The 18,930-nt window shown below is 44.3% G+C and overlaps 4 protein-coding genes across 6 annotated transcripts in view; 2 read left to right on the forward strand and 2 right to left on the reverse strand.

The window, feature by feature from the left end:
* Positions 1-3,793, forward strand: part of LOC113205339 (pyruvate kinase) — a gene marked incomplete in the record, with an annotated part of 5,740 nt that extends 1,947 nt beyond the window's left edge. The window contains 7 exon segments of the mRNA XM_026420924.2: positions 81-267; positions 429-638; positions 714-895; positions 1,024-1,269; positions 1,356-1,578; positions 1,689-1,845; positions 3,240-3,793. Of these exon segments, the coding sequence (XP_026276709.2) occupies positions 81-267; positions 429-638; positions 714-895; positions 1,024-1,269; positions 1,356-1,578; positions 1,689-1,845; positions 3,240-3,252 (1,218 nt within the window).
* Positions 3,778-8,016, reverse strand: LOC113205336 (DNA replication licensing factor Mcm6). Of its 2 annotated transcripts, XM_052269619.1 has the most exons (14): positions 7,755-8,016; positions 7,386-7,529; positions 7,047-7,311; positions 6,763-6,911; positions 6,421-6,676; positions 6,030-6,201; positions 5,836-5,960; positions 5,528-5,761; positions 5,287-5,454; positions 5,065-5,202; positions 4,696-4,987; positions 4,344-4,609; positions 4,107-4,231; positions 3,778-3,946 (listed from the first exon to the last, which is right to left on the reverse strand). In XM_052269619.1, exons 1-13 carry the CDS (start codon positions 7,844-7,846, stop codon positions 4,121-4,123), a joined length of 2,412 nt encoding a protein of 803 aa, XP_052125579.1. In that variant the 5' UTR covers positions 7,847-8,016; the 3' UTR covers positions 3,778-3,946; positions 4,107-4,120. The 2 variants fall into 2 exon arrangements, with proteins under 2 accessions (XP_052125579.1, XP_026276705.1); XM_026420920.2 differs by lacking the exon at positions 4,107-4,231 and having other exon boundaries at positions 3,778-4,068.
* A 65-nt stretch (positions 8,017-8,081) lies between these two features.
* LOC113205338 (sperm-associated antigen 1) lies at positions 8,082-12,700 on the forward strand. Of its 2 annotated transcripts, none has more exons than XM_052269631.1 (10): positions 8,082-8,239; positions 8,814-8,973; positions 9,070-9,201; positions 9,288-9,543; positions 9,637-9,801; positions 9,931-10,058; positions 10,138-10,253; positions 10,371-10,918; positions 11,009-11,179; positions 11,258-12,700. In XM_052269631.1, exons 2-10 carry the CDS (start codon positions 8,968-8,970, stop codon positions 11,341-11,343), a joined length of 1,608 nt encoding a protein of 535 aa, XP_052125591.1. In that variant the 5' UTR covers positions 8,082-8,239; positions 8,814-8,967; the 3' UTR covers positions 11,344-12,700. The 2 variants fall into 2 exon arrangements, with proteins under 2 accessions (XP_052125591.1, XP_026276707.1); XM_026420922.2 differs by lacking the exon at positions 8,082-8,239 and adding an exon at positions 8,364-8,603.
* Positions 12,701-14,223: 1,523 nt separating this feature from the next.
* LOC127749828 (arrestin homolog) overlaps positions 14,224-18,930 on the reverse strand; it is a 9,666-nt gene continuing 4,959 nt past the window's right edge. Inside the window, exons 4-6 of the mRNA XM_052269634.1 lie at positions 17,277-17,558; positions 16,477-16,605; positions 14,224-16,392 (exon numbers count right to left, since the gene is read on the reverse strand). Coding sequence (XP_052125594.1) covers positions 16,072-16,392; positions 16,477-16,605; positions 17,277-17,558 — 732 coding nt within the window. The 3' untranslated portion in view covers positions 14,224-16,071. The remainder of the gene's footprint in view (positions 16,393-16,476; positions 16,606-17,276; positions 17,559-18,930) is intronic.

Consider the following 18,930-nt stretch of genomic DNA (forward strand, 5'->3'; position numbering starts at 1 on the left):
TAAATAAAATTGTTTTTTCTTGAATTTTCTTTATGCTTAGAAAAATTTGTTCAGCACAACTATTTTTCTTTATTTAATAGGGTGGCTCTGCTGAAATTGAGCTGAAAAAGGGTAACACTATGCGACTAACCACCGACAAATCTTTTGAAAACTCTGGCAATGAGAAGCAGATCTATGTTGACTATGCCAATATCACTAAGGTAGTCAAAGAAGGCAACAGAGTTTTTGTTGATGATGGTCTCATTTCCCTCATTGCCCGCAAAGTTGGTAAGCAATTAAATTTTGAAAAACTTGCTTAAAAGAAATTTTTTATTGACATTTTGCTCTTTGAATCAACATTAAGATAGGAAAATCCTTGAATAACCAAGTTTCATAAAAGTGCTGCCAATGCATCATTACTTGTTCTCTAATCAAATTTATTTATTTAGGTGACAACTATATTGACACTGAAATTGAAAATGGTGGTCTGCTGGGCTCTCGAAAGGGTTGCAATCTTCCTGGAGTTCCTGTTGATCTGCCAGCTGTATCAGAAAAGGACAAAGCAGATTTGCAATTTGGTGTCAAGCAGGGAGTTGACATGATCTTTGCTTCGTTTATTCGTAATGCTGCTGCGATTAAAGAAATTAGAGGAATCTTGGGTTAGTCCTCACTTATGACCTCTGCATAAACTTAAGTTTCCTACCTTTGGCTGACCACCCAAATCTTTTTATCAGGTGAGGCTGGCAAGAAGATTATGATCATTGCCAAAATTGAGAATCACCAGGGAATGGCCAACTTGGATGAAATTATTGAAGCTGCCGATGGAATCATGGTTGCCCGAGGTGATCTTGGAATTGAAATCCCCCCTGAAAAGGTGTTCTTGGCACAAAAGGCCATGATCTCCCGCTGCAACAAGGTATATCTAGTCACTTATTCACTTATCCGCCATATATAGATCTATATTTACTAACGTCAATAAAAACATAATACAGTATCAGTAATGTATTAATGATTGTTTTGTTTTTTTGTTTTGTTTTCATGCAGGTTGGCAAGCCAGTTATTTGTGCCACCCAGATGCTTGAGTCCATGGTGAAGAAACCCCGCCCAACTAGAGCGGAAATTTCTGATGTCGCCAATGCTATTTTAGACGGAGCCGATTGTGTCATGTTGTCTGGTGAAACAGCCAAGGGCGATTACCCAATTGAGTGTGTTCAAACAATGGCAAACATTTGTAAAGAGGCCGAGGCAGTTATTTGGCAGAAGCAGTTGTTCAATGACCTCACTAGCTTGGTAGGTTTAACATTCTGTTAGATAGCTGTAATTATTTGTAAAAACTAGATCTTTCTTTAACTTTTTAATGTGATATTTATCTGTAGGCATCTCCACCAATCGATGCCACCCACACTCTGGCAATTGCTACTGTTGAAGCTTCTCAGAAGTGCCTGGCTTCTGCAATCATTGTTATTACAACATCTGGGCGGTCAGCTCACCTTATCTCAAAATACAAGCCAAAGTGCCCTATTATTGCTGTTACACGGTATGAGCAGGTTGCTCGTCAGTGCCATGTTTACCGAGGCATTCTTCCTCTCTGCTACTCTGGTGAGCTCCAAATATCTTGCTGATTGAGTTTTTTGGACTCTAGTTTTATTGTTCCTGAGCAAGTCACCTCCAAAGCAGCATACTAAAATTGAAATTTTATTCCCAAACAGAACCTGCTCTTCCTGACTGGCTGAAGGATGTTGATGCCCGTGTCCAGTTTGGCATTCAGTTTGGTCAGAAGAAGGCTTTCATCAAGAAGGGTGACCCTGTAGTCATTGTCACTGGATGGAAACAGGGCTCAGGCTTCACCAACACCATGCGCATTGTGTATGTATGAAGAGTCTGCACAGCTTAATAAGTGACTGGGTTCATTCAAGCTTGTATAGTGCTGAATGTTATTTGTGCTTGTGGCGGCGGCGGCAGGGTGCTTAACCTAGGAAATAATTAGCAACCTAAATTCCTTAATCCATTTTTTTAAACATCTAAATTTTATTATCTAATCTTACTTAATGTGTTGTTTTGATAAGTTCCTTTTTATTATGTTCCTGTATTATTAAGTATTTTTGTATTTTGTCCCTGTAAACCAAAGTAATCCTTGTGTTGTCCTTGATGTTTCATGTTTCATGCAGTCAGTTTACTCTTAATTTTCCATCATGAAAATCTCCAGATGGTTTGCAATTTTACTTAACCAATTCATGGTTTTCAGGAGTATTGATCTGTGGGTGGTAAATTTGTTTTTGAACACCTTTTTCCTTTGTTCTCTTAATCTTTGTATACTATACAAACAGAGTGTACACCTAAATCACATTTTAGTGCTTGAAATCAATTTCATTAGTGTGCATGGAAAGGGCCTGAATTGCTGGTCACTTAACACTGCTGCTTTCTCATGTATTCATCATTAGAGCTAATCACCAAATATCAAATGAACACACTTACTAATGCCAAGAAACTGCATGCAAGCAAGTTGGTTACTACTGCTTGAATTTCAGAGCAAAGAATTTCTTGTTGAAAATGTAATGCTATGTATAATTGCTATGTCCTTTAGTTATTTTACAGACCTTTCATATTCTGCATACATAACTACACATGGATTGGATACCAAAGTGCCTGTAGATCAAATAAGCTAGCTGATCGTTTTCCTATGCTTTATTCATTTTCATGCTGTGGTTTGCTTTTAAGTAAAATTTAAAGGTTTATTTTGTACCAATTTGATTTGAACTAGGTATGCTTACCTAGACTTTGTCAAAGTCATTAATTTCTTTCATGTGGATTGGGTCCAGGTCCTTTGTATTTGCTGGTGCATGCAATTTTGCGTTGTGATGTGCCACTCACATTTGTTGTCCTGTTCTGTGCCCTGTGTGTTTGTTCCCATACTAAGATAAATGCGAATTTCACATGGTGTGCATTAACTGTGTTATGTCAAATTTTAAATATTCCAATAAAACTTCAATCTTTCTTTAAAGAAGAGTAAGAGAAAATATATTGTTTTGGAGATCCCCCCCCCCTCCCCTTTTTCTTCTTTTAGTCGTCTGTAATGACAAGGGGATAAATGTTATGCATGAGACATTCTTATCCCCTCAGGTAAATAGATCACTATTTACTAAGATGAAAAGTTTAAACAAAAAAATAAAAAGTTAATTTGCTTTGCTAAGAAAATAAAAGAGAAAACAAATTGAAAAATCACATGAAATCTGAATTGAAAACTGTTCATTTTGTTGCAGAAATGCTGAGTAATACATCTGCTACAGCCCTAGGAACATGACTCAGGATTGTCTCCTGCCAGCTACAAGCAGTCCTCGAATTAAGGTCACCAGTTTTCCTGCCATATAAGTCAATAGTTGGCTTACAATTTAACTGGAGCTTGAATTATATTAGATTGCCAACCCTTAGACTCTACCAAATTTAATGGAGATGTGTAGCTGGATATTTAGAAACATGGATGGTACTTGGGAATTTCCATATTACCATCTACTAGTCAAGGAGAGCGACCTGACATTTCGTTATTGAAATATTTTTGATGCAATTATATTTGCAAGCTTATACTCATACTCGAACCCTGTAGTTGGGCATTTGTATTTCCACTCATCCCCCAAAATTTTGTGAGAACTTACCAAATTACTCAGTTGTTGGTATGTTAATGGAGGTAATGGCATACCTGTTATGTGCATATATATAGTATATATATGTGTGAACATGCCCAAGAACACATGTTCAAGCCTCTAGTCATGTCTGTCAGAACCAGAGAAAATAAACATCAAATAAAGACAACTTTTTATTTCAGTGTGTTTATTGGGGTGAGAAATAACATAAGTGGAAGCTGCATAATGAAGCATGGTATAAAGAGAATTCAATGACATGCATAGGAAAATCCAAAAAATAAAATGTGCTTTTAAAAACAATATATACAGATTAAGAAATGTACACGAACAAAAATCAGATTTAAGCATCCACAATATAATTTGGATGTACAACTAGCACAGGGTCCTCCTCTTGAGATTCCAAATCTTTCCCTGTCAGACCTGTCTTCCCTAGTGGAATGATAATCTGGTCCTGTAAAAGAAATGTATACAGATTAAGAAATGTACACGAAAATTAATCAGATTTAAGCATCCACAATATAATTTGGATGTACAACTAGCACAGGGTCCTCCTCTTGAGATTCCAAATCTTTCCCTGTCAGACCTGTCTTCCCAAGTGGAATGATAATCTGGTCCTGTAAAAGAAATGTATATAATATATAATGTAGGTATTGGTTTAAGTGTATAGTCTTAATCACATAAAAAGTGAAGGAAAAAAGGGGGTGGGGGCTCTGGCCATGAACTTACATGATACATTAGGCGATCAATAACTTTCTCAACAAGTTCTTTTTTCTCAACAAGTTCTTCTTCTGTTTCAATTTGATCCTGAATATTTTCAAGATACCATGCAACAACTTCACTTCTGTGGACACCTTGACTTTTAGATTCATCTTCTCCATCCTCAGCTTGCTGTTCTTCTCTACGCATGAATATAACTAGCAAGTTTGAAAGATTTTTGTAATCTTCAAATGACAACCTCAACTTCTTCTTTCCTGGGGCGGCTTCAGGGTCATCTAAAATTCCCACGCAATAAATGAGTACTTTTCAACAGATTTTTGTAGTGGTAGCAGTAGAGTTAGTTTCATTAAGGTTCACTCACCAATATCATTATTTTCTGCCCCATCTTCAATATCCATGGGCTGATCATCATCTGCATCAAGGTGAACATCAGGCTGTTCTATTCTAATAATTGATTTATTCAATAGGCGGTATGCTTCAGTAACATGGCGTTCTATAACTTCATCAGAGCATTCCATCTTGGCCATTGCTTCAGATAATCGAATCATACTTTCCAGTTGCCGAACTGTTATTCTCCAAGTTGATTTTCCACTTCCTGTCCCATCTCTCTGACGCAACTGACAATAATGGTCCACCAACAGTGCTGATGCACCCTGCAAGTGAATAACGAAACAAGATATGTGAAAAATGCATAACAAAATGAGTTCAGGGAAGTAATAAGATGACAAACCTCATTAATGACGGGTTTGAATTGGCGAGCAAAAGCTATATAACGTAGAACTTCTTCTTGAGAATATACTCTTTCAACTTCATCATCAACGCCTGAGTGCAAGGCTAAAATCTTTGTGGCAATTGCATAATCAATAACCTGGGGATAAATCATGTACACTAATTAACCATTGTCCAATATCCTTTCCAATAAATAGTTCAATCTGAAGAAAATCTGTTCTACCTCATTACACTCATCAACAAGAATAAAGAACAGATCAAAACGAGACATGATAGGAGCGGACAGCATGACATTTTGCTGAAGGGATTTGGAGCGATCATAACGGCCATTAATTGGATTTGCTGCAGCTAGAATTGATGTCCGTGCATTCAAGGTAGCCCTTACACCAGCCTGAAGAGTAGAAAATCAGAAAGTTATTCCTCATTCTATTCTACACTATGTAATTTAAAATTCATAACAGTACCTTTGCAATTGAAATTGTTTGCTGTTCCATAGCCTCATGGATAGCAACTTGATCTCTGGGATCCATTTTATCAAATTCATCAATACAGCAGACTCCATTATCGGCCAACATGAGTGCTCCAGCTTCTATTACAAAATCATTTGATTCTTCATCTCTTACAACTGCTGCTGTTAAACCAGCAGCTGATGATGCCTTGCCAGAGGTGTATACTGCTCGTGGAATAAAGTCTGCTACCTGACAAGGAAAACAACACATTAAAGAAACAAAACCCCATTGAATGCCAGAATATGATTGGAAATAAATCTTACTTGTTTCAATAGCTGAGATTTAGCTGTGCTTGGATCACCGACAATACAGCAGTTAATGTCACCTCGAAGGGTTGTACCCTCAACAGTATGTTTAGGTACACCACCAAACAGCATCAGTATAATACCTAGTGGCAAAATGATCCTTAACTACACCTTATTTGTAACTAATTATCATATTATGAGTCCTAGCTTACCCTTTTTAATATGGTCATTGCCATGAATTGATGGGAAAAGACTGTTTATTAAATTGCTGTACAAGTTACGGTCACGGCTCATTTCATAGACTTTATCCCACTCAGCATCTGACATGTGCTTTTTCATCAGTTCTGCAGACATTTCTTCTCCCAGTTGGTCAATTCCACCAAACTGCAAATAAAAATTATAATAATTAGGGGAAAAAGCAAAAACGAAGAATTAAAATCAAGGCCTGTATTTAACTGAATGTAAGACCCCCTGCTTTCAAATACTCAAAGTCAGGGAACAAAATAGGTTTAATGATGAAAAAGTGAAAACAAAGAGACAAATTTCCAGAAAAAATAAAAAGGGGGTCTTATATTCAGTAGAATATGGTTATTGACATCTTACTCGAGTATTAGAAGAGGCAACACTACAAGCTAAGAAAGCCATTCGATAGTTGAGGTCTCTAACTCCAAGGGATTTCAGACCACGCACACCTTCTGGCTGACTTTCACCACCTTTGTGACGAGAGTTTATTTCAGCTCGAGTGCCAGGGTTGGCAAGAACACCAACATCAGGCACTACTATTAATGTACCAGTAAAATCATAACGATCTCCTGCCTGTACGGTCTCAACAATTTCAGCTCTTAAAATGATCTCCACACTAAAAAATAAAAAAAACATCAAATTAAATTTAGATCTATTTCACCAGCATTCCTTTACATTGATTAGGATCAAGAAAATAATCACCTTCTGGGTATTGTCCCTCTTGGAAGTTCAGCCTGGGTTTCTTGAATGCGAACCTTTTGAAAATCTACAAAAGTTGACTTTTCCACATCTAACATGAAGCGACGGCGGTTACTGCAGACTGGGTTCCTACATATGGTAGGATTTGTAAACTGCAGGTAAAAGGAACATGTGTAAAATACATGTCAGATAACATACATAAATAAGTTCTCAATGCAGAGCAAATGTAGTAGACCTCTTGCTAGAATAAATTGTAATGTGTAGTGAGAAAAAAGTAAAGGACTTGCCTTGAATTGCTGCTCAACATCTGGAACTACTGTCTGGCAATCAAGGCAGACAAAAGTACCAAGTACAAGTTCTGGGTGAACAGGATGAGTCCTGACAACTTGACCTGAAATTCTGATCAAAGTACCTATTTTGGTTGTGTTTAGTTCCCTGACCTTGTGACGTGTTGGTACATCAACAAAGCTAACATAGCAGTCTTTGTCTTTTCTTGCTTCACCTCTATCATGAGCAAAGTTACGGACAGCTTGACAGAGGAAAGGATAAATCCTAGACAACAAACAAAATTGTGAGAAAAGGATTTTAAAAGTACAAATATAACTTCAAACTAAGAGGTGCTAAACCTGTAGTATTCTTCAATGATGGTGGTGGCAAGATTCTGATTGTACTTCTCAACATCGTCAAAACTCACTTCTAGAGTGCTACGTTCAGGTTCTTTTAGCTGCTGCACTGGTTCTAAGTACTTCACAACTCCATCTTCCTTGAACCTGAAGTGTTAAAGAAAAAACGCATAAGAATGGCTTGACTATCAAATATTGTGTGTCGAAATAATTCAATAACCTAATGAGAGCTGCATTAGCAAGCATTGATATCAACATTTAAATTGGACAGCAGCAGAAAAGCAGAGTAGAGAGGAGTAAAACTGACACTCTACAAAAGGATGATTTCGTTTGGTATTGAATTTTTTATAATTCGTGGAAATTTTAACTCACTCTTCTAAAAAATCTTGGAAAAGTTTCTGGCAGCGGACTCCAACATCATCGCGAACGCGATTCTGTCCAATTTGTGCGTCAGCGACGTCCATGGTGCCGAAGAAACTTGATCCTTGCGTCAAGTAGACGTAGATTTAACTTACAAAACTTAGTTAAAACTTATCAACACCGAAATAACTACACAGGAGAAAGAAACGCGCAGACACAGAGAACAATAACGTTGCCGCAACGGAGCCCTGTTGCTGTGGGATTTGGCGCGAAAATATTACCACGGGCTGCTTAAAAGCTTGATTTCTATTGACGTTTACATTCATATTCCGTACCTGTGCATCAGCTGTGAAGAAGACAAGAACTCTTATTCGCAGCTCGTGAACGGGGAGGGTAGAAGAAAAAGATCTCATGCTCATGCTTCCTATCGCATGACATGTTATTTTTGTCGACTTGTGTGTAAACTGTCGGTGGTTCATGCAGCTTTTGAAAATCTGGTAAGTGTAGAAATATATTTTTGACTCACTATCCCATTCAATTGATTTGTTCGTGGCTCACATGAGAGGTCCTTTGTTGTCATGGTAACTTCGCTGCAGGGGAGCCTGTCTGTCGTTGCCTCTTGTTAATCCTACTTCTTTGTGTCGTCCAGTTACTTTTAAGAAGTTATTTTACAAATCTTGTCCTCCGTTTAGTAGTTAAAGTTCTATTTACATTTACTATGTCAACTAGCGATGCAAAATCCAAAGGTCGGAAACAAACGCTCCTTCAGAAATATGATATGATTGTGGAATATTTATCATTTGAACACATAGATAAATGTGATAACATTAGGGAACTGGAAAAGATTCTTAAAATCTTGAGGTGAGAAGTTATTGTTCTGCTAGAACCCTCTTTGTGATTGTGGCACCTCTTTATGTTTTATGATGTCGTTTTATCCTTTGTCAGTTTGAATAAGCATCTGAACCACCTATTTACCTATTTACTTCTAGCTGAATGAAATATTGCTCTTTTCGTGTGCTACACTTTCATTTACTAATGTATGTTCCTTGAAAATCCTTTGGTTTTCTTCAGATCTGGCGAAGAAGGTCATTACCCTCACTTAGAAAAGGCTGCGGAGGAGAAGCTTAGAAAGTACTCCCCGAATAACCACTTACTTCGGGTTGAAACACTTGTCATACGAACTTCAGCCCTTGCTCACCAAGACAGGGAACTTGTGTCCAATGATATGCAGGTTTGTATTTCATCTAATCCACCTATCCTAGTGTAGAGGTACTTTTAATAGGTGTAATCCCTCTAATCAAGACTTTGTGGTTAATAATGTTGGAAGAAATGGGCCGAAGACATGTCATCTCGTGATAATCTCTTGAGATCTCAAGAAATCAGTACTTCTATCACAGAAGATACTCCAGCTATACGCAATTCTTCAGTTTCCAAATCTGTCATTGAAAAGAATAGAATGGTAAGGAATTAAGTTCTCCCGGCATGTGGTATTTCTGGTTGATCTTTCCCATCCATTACACACTTTTTTCTTTTCTAATGCCTTAGAATAAATCTTCCTCACCTCAACCAAAAACGAAATCAAGTCAAAAGTGCACTCCCAATGACTACACATTTTGGGATAAATTTGATGCCGATGGTGAGGTCTTAAAAATGGATTTGGAGGAAGAAAGACTTGCCGAGAAGAAATTGATTGAAAGAAAACAACAAGAGGAAATTCAAAGAAGTAAAGATAAGATCAAAATGGAGGAAGAGGAAGCTGTACGTGATCGACTAAGAAACATGAGGAACACTGCTGGCTCTGGTAAAGTGTTGTGCAATTTCACCTTCAAATACGTATTCTTAATGCCTTTTATAGGTGCAATGTTTCTATTTGACCACTTTTATTTGTTAATAGGTGATGACCTTGCCTTCTCTGAAAGGGAATTTAATTCTTTACAAGAAAAGGCTAAAGGCAATGAATATTTTCGGGACAGAGAATTGATGAAAGCACTTGAACACTATACTCGCAGTATCTCGTTTCTTCCCAATGTGGATGCATTCAACAACAGAGCTCAGACTTGTAAGTTTCATTCTCAAATGTAGTTTTTTCATGCTTTGAGTCACCTTTAAAAAATCAAGAATGTCTGAAAATTATAAGATGATTTTTTTGCTTGGTTATTAACACTTTATCCATTTCTCATGTTAACAGATTTAAAACTTAATGATCATAGCTCAGCAATGGAAGATTGTAAGTCGGTTTTAAGTATGGATCCGAAAAACGTTAAAGCATACTACCGCAGAGGTTGTGCCCTTTTCTCCCTCGAGAAATATCAAGATGTGAGTTCTCCAATTTAAATTAATTGTTGTGTTTTCTAATGGTATTTTTATTTTTAAATCTGATGACATTATTTTCAAGGCCTTGGATGACTTTGAGAAAGCACTTGAAATGAATCCCAATGATAAGGATATTCAGGAATATGTGAAGAAAGCACGACTGAAACTTGGAATCCCAGTCTCCAGTAAAAGAGTTCGGTAAATAGAACCTTTAAGAACATTTTACTTTTTTAATATAATTTCTTGATTTTCTGTTATCTGGTGCATCTGTCAAAAACTAAATGTCTGCTTGCATATTTTCCACTTCAATTGCAGGATGGCTATTCAAAGTAAAACTCCCAGTCTTGTTGAAGAAACTGGATCTGATTGTGATAATATGTATTATCCATTTTTCAATGTCAATCCCAATGAAGATATTGCTTTGAATGCAATTGGAACAGCTAAAGTGATGTGCCGTTGCAACGGAACACCTGGCTTTATGAAAAAAGTTCGCTCTCTGGAAGACATAAAAGACCATGGTCAAATTTGCTTGCGACGCAACACCAGACCTCTAAAGAAAAATACATCTTTGACTTCAGAAGTAAATCAAAAGCCTGAAGGGCAGGCTGCTCTGACAAATGGAAAATCTGTCATATCTGAGGATAATTTAACAACAGATGTAAACTTGGTACAGAAAGATGTTAATACTAACTCAATTAGTTCTCTTAAGACTGCTCCGAATATGCAAGAAGCATTGGGTGTTCTTGAGAAACTGAAGACACCTGACTCTTTCTCTCTGTTTTGGAGTGCAGTCAAAGATGTTGAGGACTTGCCCACTATTGCCAAAGCTCTACGTGTTCTGAACCCCAAAATAATAGTCAAAGGTTTGTACTTTTATATTTCATAAGACTTCATTTCACTAATTCCCATGAAATCTAAAATTTTAACGAAGTGCTTGATTGATTTGTTTGCAGTTATTGGTAATCAACTGAAAGGGAAAATGCTTACTCTTTTTATCATGGCATTACGTGCTCATTTTTCTCTTCCTAGTGAATGGTCCACTGTACAGTGTTATCTATTATCCTTTTCAAGACTTCCTACCTTTACACATGTTACATCAATGCTAGATAAAAGAGCAAAACAAGGTAAGGCACAATTTCTTTTAACAATACTTGCCTGTCATCTTTCATGCCTATCTACTAAGTTCCTTATGATGATTTCAGACCTAGAATTGTTACTCAATGACGCAGAGCGCCTGGGATTACGTGTATCAGACCTCCTTCAGCTTTATGGTTTGACAGGTCCTTAAAGGATCAGCTTGCTGTATTTTGGGAAGTGCTGTATGTGATGTACCAAATGTCATCTTTGTATGCTACCTGAAGGTAAATCATGCACTTTTTCTGAGGTGATGCATATGAATTTGATTATAGGACTGAGAATCCACACTGATTTTTAGAGTATAAGTAGACTGTTAAATGGTAAGAAGTTTAAACTTTAACAAATTATGTTCTAACAATTTTTTTTGTGGCGAGAATTTATAGATTTCCTTGTGTTAATTCTAGTTCATTTCTACTATAAAGTGTTACTTCTGTGTTGGGTTTGTTTTCATTAATTAAATTTTAGTTTGCAGTTAATGGTTATTACTACCGGTATGTCGGAAATTATTTGATCAAGTAGGACTTCATTTGTTACCGTCAGCATGCTCCATCTTTTACATTGGTGATAAATGGTTAGAGCATCTTTATGTACTGGAGGCATTCTATCAGCTCTACTGATCTGCAGTCCTATTTGATTATTATAAAAATAATTCCTTTATTCAAACATACTTAATTTAATGTTGGTTAATTAGGCCACTATTTACTGAGTTCAGGGAATGAATGAATGGAACAATTTCTCTAGTAGCCCCATTTTTAAAATCAAGCTATTCAATCAGCTTTGTAGTGTTCTTGTTAGATGCTATACTTGGTAGTCATTCACAAACCACCCGCTTCTTTGATATTAGTACTGTACTCAGGTATTTTTCAAATGCCATCAAATCACTAGTCGTGTGATTATTGTATTAAATCAGTCCTAACTAGCTGCCTCGGGTGTAAGTCAGATCATTTTTGTCCTAAGTCATGAGTTACTGCTATTTTCAGCAATTATTCATCTGTTTCCATGCAAGTTATTTAATCTAAAGGGTTTTGTTTAGTGTTTGCAAAATGTTGCTCAATGTTCTAATCCCTCTCAGGAACCAGGAATGAAATTACCCTCAGTTTATTATAGTTACCAATTTTACTGCCAATTCGGATTTTCTCTGTTGGAAATTTGTAAAGAAGTAATTCTGTTTGATGTTCCAAAATTGCATTTGGAAGCCATTATGAATTTTTAAGTCACTAGTTGATGTTTCTTATACAATGTTATTTGTTTACTGAATTAGTCAAGAGTTAGGATTTTATTTGCAGTGCTCATTGCTATTTATTGAGTGTCTTATAGTTATATCTTATTCGCAAATGATGTTGGTTCTCATGTATGTATTTTCTGTGTGTGTTTCATGTACTGTCTGGGGTTCCTGTTTGGTATAAATTCAAATGGGGCACCAGGAGTACTGCAGTATTGTTTATTACAACCCACGCGTACAATAAATGGAGATTGAAAACAATAAATACAAATTAGTGAAAACTTGATTCCAGTTGTTGGTAGAGTGCTGTGGCGGCGTTTAGGGCGCTGGCCGAGGGGAAGGAGAGGAGGACTAGGCGAGGCGCTGTGAGTGGCGCTGCGGCGGAGCGTGGCGGAGCGCGGCCGCAGTAGATTTAGGCCGCTGCAGTGCGACGAGGACCTCGCTGGGGTAACGGACACGCCCTGCCACCAGATCACGCCGCCGGATCAGTCCCAGTCCATTGCAAGTAGGTACGCCTGCCGGCGGTGTGTTGTCCTGTCTGCCGTCACCGCGCTCATCGCGACAATCTCCGATACCTTTACCTGTCATTTGCGCGGGAAAGGCGTCAGCGTCGTGCCGGGCACAGAGAGGCACGAAACACGCGTCGTTCTCCGCGTGCCGCGCCCTGCCGGCTCCTGCCGAACTCAACGAGGATTATTTGAGAGGGCGCAGGTTGAATTTTAACGATATTTTTTGTTACCATTTAAAACGTTTTTTTCTTACCGAAACTCTGATACTCGCCCTCGGTACTGCGCCCCTCTCAGTCGCGCGCGTTTGTGCGTTTGTGAATGAATCACTCGAGGCGCCTGCCGGCATGCTGCCGGCCGCCCCGCCCGCCCACGCGCGAGGTGAGGTGAGGCGCGCTATTTCGGTCCCCCTCCCCCCCACTCATTCTACTATACTACTACTTTGTTGCGGCGATGCAGCCGAGCCGCGCGAGGCGCCTCGGTCCCTGAGAACCGCCCTCCTGCCAATGATTCGATAGTGGCGGTGCAGCAGTGTGGCAATAACTCTACGCGTGCAACACGATGCTGTGTGCCCAAAGCAGCACGTAGCAGTGTGGGACGAGGAGAACCTTTGTACTCCTTCTTCCTCTCCCGGTGTGGAATGGAAAAAGAAAACACCAAACGTTTTGGTGCTTTACATCTTAAACATCTTAAACTTGGCCGATTTTCATGTAGGATCGGTTTAAAATAAATAGGTTGACACGTTTCAGACACCGCCTCGCAGTTGCTTTCCCGTTGTTCCTGCTGCCTCCGCCGGTTTTCATCCGCCGAAGTCCTACAGACACTACCATACTCAGCCTGCTTTTTTTTTTTTGCCTACTGTGCCCTCCCCGCAGGCAACATGGCCCACAAGCTCGACGCCGTCCCGGAGGTGACGATGGACGAGGAGGGCAAGTTCAAGTACGTGCTGCTCAAGCTGTTCGTCGAGCCGCGGGCCGCCAACGTGTCCAAGCTGGTGGTGCGCGGCGCACGCTGGGCGCCCTTCCACGGTGAGTGCAGAGCAAAGTGGCGCAGGGCAGAGCGTGCCGAGGCGAGGCGAGGCCGGGCGCCTGCCGGGGCCAGGGTAGGCTGTGCCGCTGCGCAGACGTGCCGCGCCGTGCGGCCTACCCCGCCGGTGGCAGGCGCTCGGCCACTCGGGGGCGTGGTAGGCAGTGCCGCTCCCTGCGGCCTATCCCGCCGCCGGTGGGCTGGCGTTCAACCACACTCGAGGGCGTTTTGCTGGGTGTTTTGGTGGCGAGAGAAATGATGTTGGCACGACCTCATCCTCTGGTACGAACTTGGAATTTATTCATCCGACATTATTAAAATACATTGATATGTTATACGCTGAAATTCGCGCCACTCACCGTGGCCCGTTTCACGTGTCGCATGTCACGTCTTCACGAAAGCATGATGGCGTACATCATCACCATGCTGATACATTAATTTTGACACAAGGGCGTCTTCTGATTTCCTGGTGGCTGCGCCCCGATGCGACTGAAAGGAGTGCTGCCGGGAAAAGTTTAGAACCGTTTGTCTCGGATAGTCGGATAGTCTTTTAATAAGACGATAGTAAAGGAGTAGGAGGGGAAAACGACGTGGAGAGTAAAGTTTACAGATCTACGAGTTTATAAAACTTCATAGTACAAAAATCCTGTAGTAATGAGTATGTATCTGCTGTTGTTTGGCAACCATTGCGGCCGTGGTCGGCCCCGTGCTCTTGAAGGGCATGAGTGGGGCTCGGCCGTCCCTCACCCCCTCCCCCCTCTTTCCTTTTGTCCCTGGCTCTCTCTCCCCGGGCCGCCCCTCGTGCCGCTCCAGTGGAACCGGCATCACAAGTGGACGCGGAGAGCTCCGCAACACGGAGGAATTTCTCTCCCTTTCTCTCCCCCCTCCCTCCCTCCCCTCTACGCGTCGAATTGCGCCTCTCCCCCTTGTGGATGTGAGGCCCGTAGGCCCGTAGGCGCGGTGGTTGGTAGGCCCCTTAGGCCCCGGAGAGGATGGAGGAGCGGGACTTTTCGTTGTGGGTCGGGGGAAGAAGGAAGTTTGACAGACTCCATCTTGGCCGTGGCGTCAAGTTTGGACCATGGGGGTTGGGGGGGTGGGGCAGGTCATCCCGGGCAATCCAGCGTGAGTGGCGGAGGGCAAAGGAAGCAACTTCCATCGTTTGCGGAAGTTGCCGCCGGAAGGGACCTCGCCGAGGACCGCCACTCTCCGCACACGCCTCGCGCAGGTGCGAAGACGGTGTGTGCCGGACCGGTGGGTGTGTCGAGAAGGGGAGGAGGGACTTCCGGTGGCTGGGGGTGCATCCCTCGGCCGCGCCCGGCCCCGCCGCGATGGTCGCCCACATCAGCTGATCTACTTCCCCTTTTCTCATCGGGATGACCGACAACGCGTTTGCGCGCGCGCCGCAAGCGTTATTGCTAAATAGACTCTCGCCTGACATTCCATTGCTTACAAAAGACATTCACACGCACACACTCAAACAAGGGGGCGGGGGCAACGGCTATAGGCCTGATCGCTAACGGCGAGCAGCGAGGGGAGGAGGGGTCTCCTCGGTCTCCTGGGGTCTCCTCTGCCCTGCGCGGTCCGTCGTCGCCCCCACCACGAATTTATAATAAACAGAAGGGGGAATGAAAAATGTATATCTATGTTGGCGTTCACTGGTCCTCATTCGATGTCTTCACATCTCACCGAAAAAAAAGAAACAAACAACGTTCCGCTGTCGTATTACTTCACATTGCACAGTCTGGTCCCGGCCGGAGCCGTAAGTTAGAAGTTTATAAGGCCGAGCAGATGCACTCAGCCAAGCGATGCACTCGGGCATCATCGTTCAGTCTTTGCCCTCGAGCGTCCCGTCGGTCACCCGGTGGTCATGCGATGGTCACCGGGTGGTCGTACGACGGCCACCGGGTGATCATGTGATGGTCACCGGATGGTCACACTGTGGTCACTGCTTCGGCGGCGAGCAGCGCCGGGCGAAGCAGCACAACGCGCGCTGCATCTGGTGCAGCCGGTTGTCGCCGCCGTCCTTGTCCTTGTGCTTGGGGGTCTTGGCGGGGGAGGCGGGGGCGGCGGCGTCCCGCGGGTGCAGGCGCGGCGACCCTCCGCCGCCGCCCCCGCTCCCCGACCCTCATGTGGCTGCGAGGCCCTGGGCGGCCTGGGGCGCGGCCGACGCGGCGGGGGCGGCGGGCGCGGCGCCCGGGGTGGGGCCGCCCTCGTCGTCGCACGTCATGATGACGTCGGCGTCCCTCATCTGCTGGGCCATCTTGGCCTTGCCGCCCGGGCCGGAGCCCTGGCCGTCCTCGGACGGCCGCCGCTGCTGCTGCGCCGTCTGGTCACCCTGCTGCTGCTGTTGCTGGAGGAGCCGCCTCGTGTTCACGGAGGACGTCCTCCTGGAGCTGGTGCCGCCGTTCTCGGCCTGCTCGCCGGTATCGGTGCCGCCGTTCAGCGCCTGCCGGTGGGACGAACATGGTTAAAATGTCTGCTCCATACGACTTCCTTTGGACTCAGTCTGCACTGCAGGTGCGAGACGCACCTTGCTGCCGTCGGTGCAGCAGGGCACGCTGCTGAGACAGGGCAGGTCCGAGTCGTAGGACGAGTGCATCAGCGTGAACGGCAGCTTGACGGAGAGCTCGCCCCCCATGGCACCCACCAGAAGCTTCACCTGAAACAAAACGCAGTTGGTACAACAAAGAAATAAATTGTTTTTCATAAACGTTTTTGAAAGGGGTGGGGCTGATTGCGCGTGGGCCAAACGCAATCAGATCGATGGGGTCGGCAGCACTTAAAGGGGAGCTAAAGGCGAGCAAGATGGTGGCGTGGCGTGGGGGTGGGCCCTATCCCTCCACTCCACCCCTTCCTTGCCCCGGGTGACCCAGGTGTTCCTCCTGTCCGACCCCGCGCGGCCCAGCCTGGCTCCTCCCCTCTCATTTATTTACGTCCCCTGCTGACCCCGACCGCTCGACCGGTCCGCTGGTGCTGGCTGCTGGCCTGGCGCTGCCCCAGGCTGCCACTGCTGCTGCACCCCCCGGGTGCTACGGGCAGCGCGCGGGGGCAGCGGCAGCCTCCCTGTCGTGTAGCCCTGCCCCCCGTGACGCAGGCGCCGACCGGACCTCGACAACCCCTCTCCCCCTCTCCCATGGGAAGCCACTACGACTCCAATATACTCCCTTATCCTTTCTCCCCGCCCCCTTCTCATTCTTTTTATATTTTTCAATAATAGGCCTCTCCCTTTTTATGTTTCGTGCGTGAGTTCCCCCCGTCGAGCGCGCGGAACTTTACGAGTGCCCCGGTGCCTCCCGCGCGCGCGCCTGCCGCTCGACACTACTCACTCACCTTGACGTAGTACGACACGTAGATGGCAAAGACGTTGCGGTCGTCGGGCGAGTTGGAGGCGCAGGTGACGGTGGAGGCGAGCGGCGCGCCGCCCCGCGCGAACGAGTCCTCGAGCGCGATCCAGTTCTTGGTGGTGCCCTTCTCCGGGCTGAGCGCGTACGCGCGGTTGATGGCGCCCCCGGGCCCCAGCGGACACTGGTCCCGCGAGTTGATGAGCGCCACCACGTTCTTGAACTTGCCGTTGGAGAACATGCACACGTCCACGTGTTGCACGACAAACACCTGCAAATTGTTGGCACACCGTCAGGTAAAACATGTAAATGTGATAAAACATTAAAATGTGACTGGAGTTTTTCGTCTGTGGAAAATTGTTTCAAAGGGTCAAAAAACAAGTTGATAATCTTGAAAATATTCATGGAGAGTATTTTTAATGTCTCTTTGAAAACAACCAGCAACTTAAAGTTTTTAGTGGTCATGTGCTATGTGCTGTGTGGCGTGGCGTGAGAGAAATCGGGATGAGTGGGGGGCCACTGGTTGGTTAAGTGAAGTACCCGAGCACTGTTGCTTCTTTCGGCGGGTTTGTCTGGACTTTCGAGACCCTTGATACACCATAGCCGGGGCAGGCAGGAGAGGAGCAGATCTGATTATCCGCGCTTCTTGAAGACAGTTTGTTTGTGCAGCATCCGGGGGCGGGGCGGGACGGCGGCGGGGGAAGTGAGTACACTTTTCCATAACTCAATTTGGGGCTTAAATGGCTCCAGCATTATTGCGCGGCCCACCCGTGGCCCGGTCCAGCAGCAGCTAGCAAGGGGGGTCGCTGACTTCCTAACGATTCGGACGCTATTATAAGACTTTTGCTCCGGCAGAGCCGAGCCTGCTGCCGGGCCAGCAGCCGAGCCGCTCAACAACAAGCGCCGGGCAGCGCGGCGTCAATTGGGGGGCGCCAAGTTTTCCTGCCATAATCTATTTATTTCGGTGGCGCGGCGTAGCGCGGCGTAGCGGCGCCGAGTGGCGTCTGGCCGGCCCCAAAGTTTGTCTGTGCGGTCCGTAACGAAGTGGTGGAGGCTGCTCAGGATCAGTATCAGCCAGCCCAGCCAGCCTGCGCTAACAGCATCACAGAGAGTACATCGTTAATATCATCCGTAATTCTTTTATTTTTATTTTTTTGGTCGTAATTTAGTTTTTTACGAAGTGTAATTATGATGCGCAACGCTTTTGCCGCGCCTGCCCTACAACCCCATTCTTCTCTCCTCTGCCGCCGCGCCGCGATATTCGTTGTGCAGTTTTAATGGCGGATCGGGTTTCATTGCATGGCGGAGCTCGGCGAGGTGGAAGTTTGTTTCTGGCGTACACGATTACCCGCCGCCGCGTTGATCCCGACTGAGCGGCTCTCGCCCCGCCCTGTGCCCGCGGCCTGGCAACGTCATCGCCACAATAGTTACCGAGCATCATGAATGCGTATCGGGTGGGGCGCGGGGCTGCCTCATCTCTGTCTTGTCGGCTGCTGGGTCAGTTCTGGCCGAGAGCTCAGCAGCCCGCGTGCCGCTCGACTGCGCAGAGCATTGCGGGGAGCCCATGGACTGTACCGAGCGGCTGATTAGGATGGCTGAGTTATAGCAGTACCTGTGTGCTGCATCATTAGCGACCCCCCCCC

The sequence above is a fragment of the Frankliniella occidentalis genome, unplaced genomic scaffold, assembly GCF_000697945.3.
Source record: "Frankliniella occidentalis isolate FOCC.00 unplaced genomic scaffold, Focc_3.1 Scaffold97, whole genome shotgun sequence".
NCBI lineage: Eukaryota > Metazoa > Arthropoda > Insecta > Thysanoptera > Thripidae > Frankliniella > Frankliniella occidentalis.

Excerpts from the sequence above, each read along its gene's own strand:
- LOC113205336 (XM_026420920.2), bottom strand. The coding sequence starts at position 7,846 with ATGGACGTCGCTGACGCACAAATTGGACAGAATCGCGTTCGCGATGAT. Across the intron at positions 7,530-7,754 it reads TTCCAAGATTTTTTAGAAGA|GTTCAAGGAAGATGGAGTTG; the intron begins GTGAGTTAAAAT and ends TTAACACTTCAG. Across the intron at positions 6,202-6,420 it reads TTGCCTCTTCTAATACTCGA|TTTGGTGGAATTGACCAACT; the intron begins GTAAGATGTCAA and ends TTTTATTTGCAG.
- LOC113205338 (XM_026420922.2), top strand. The coding sequence starts at position 8,461 with ATGTCAACTAGCGATGCAAAATCCAAAGGTCGGAAACAAACGCTCCTT. Across the intron at positions 8,974-9,069 it reads TTGTGTCCAATGATATGCAG|AAATGGGCCGAAGACATGTC; the intron begins GTTTGTATTTCA and ends TAATGTTGGAAG. Across the intron at positions 10,919-11,008 it reads CCCCAAAATAATAGTCAAAG|TTATTGGTAATCAACTGAAA; the intron begins GTTTGTACTTTT and ends ATTTGTTTGCAG.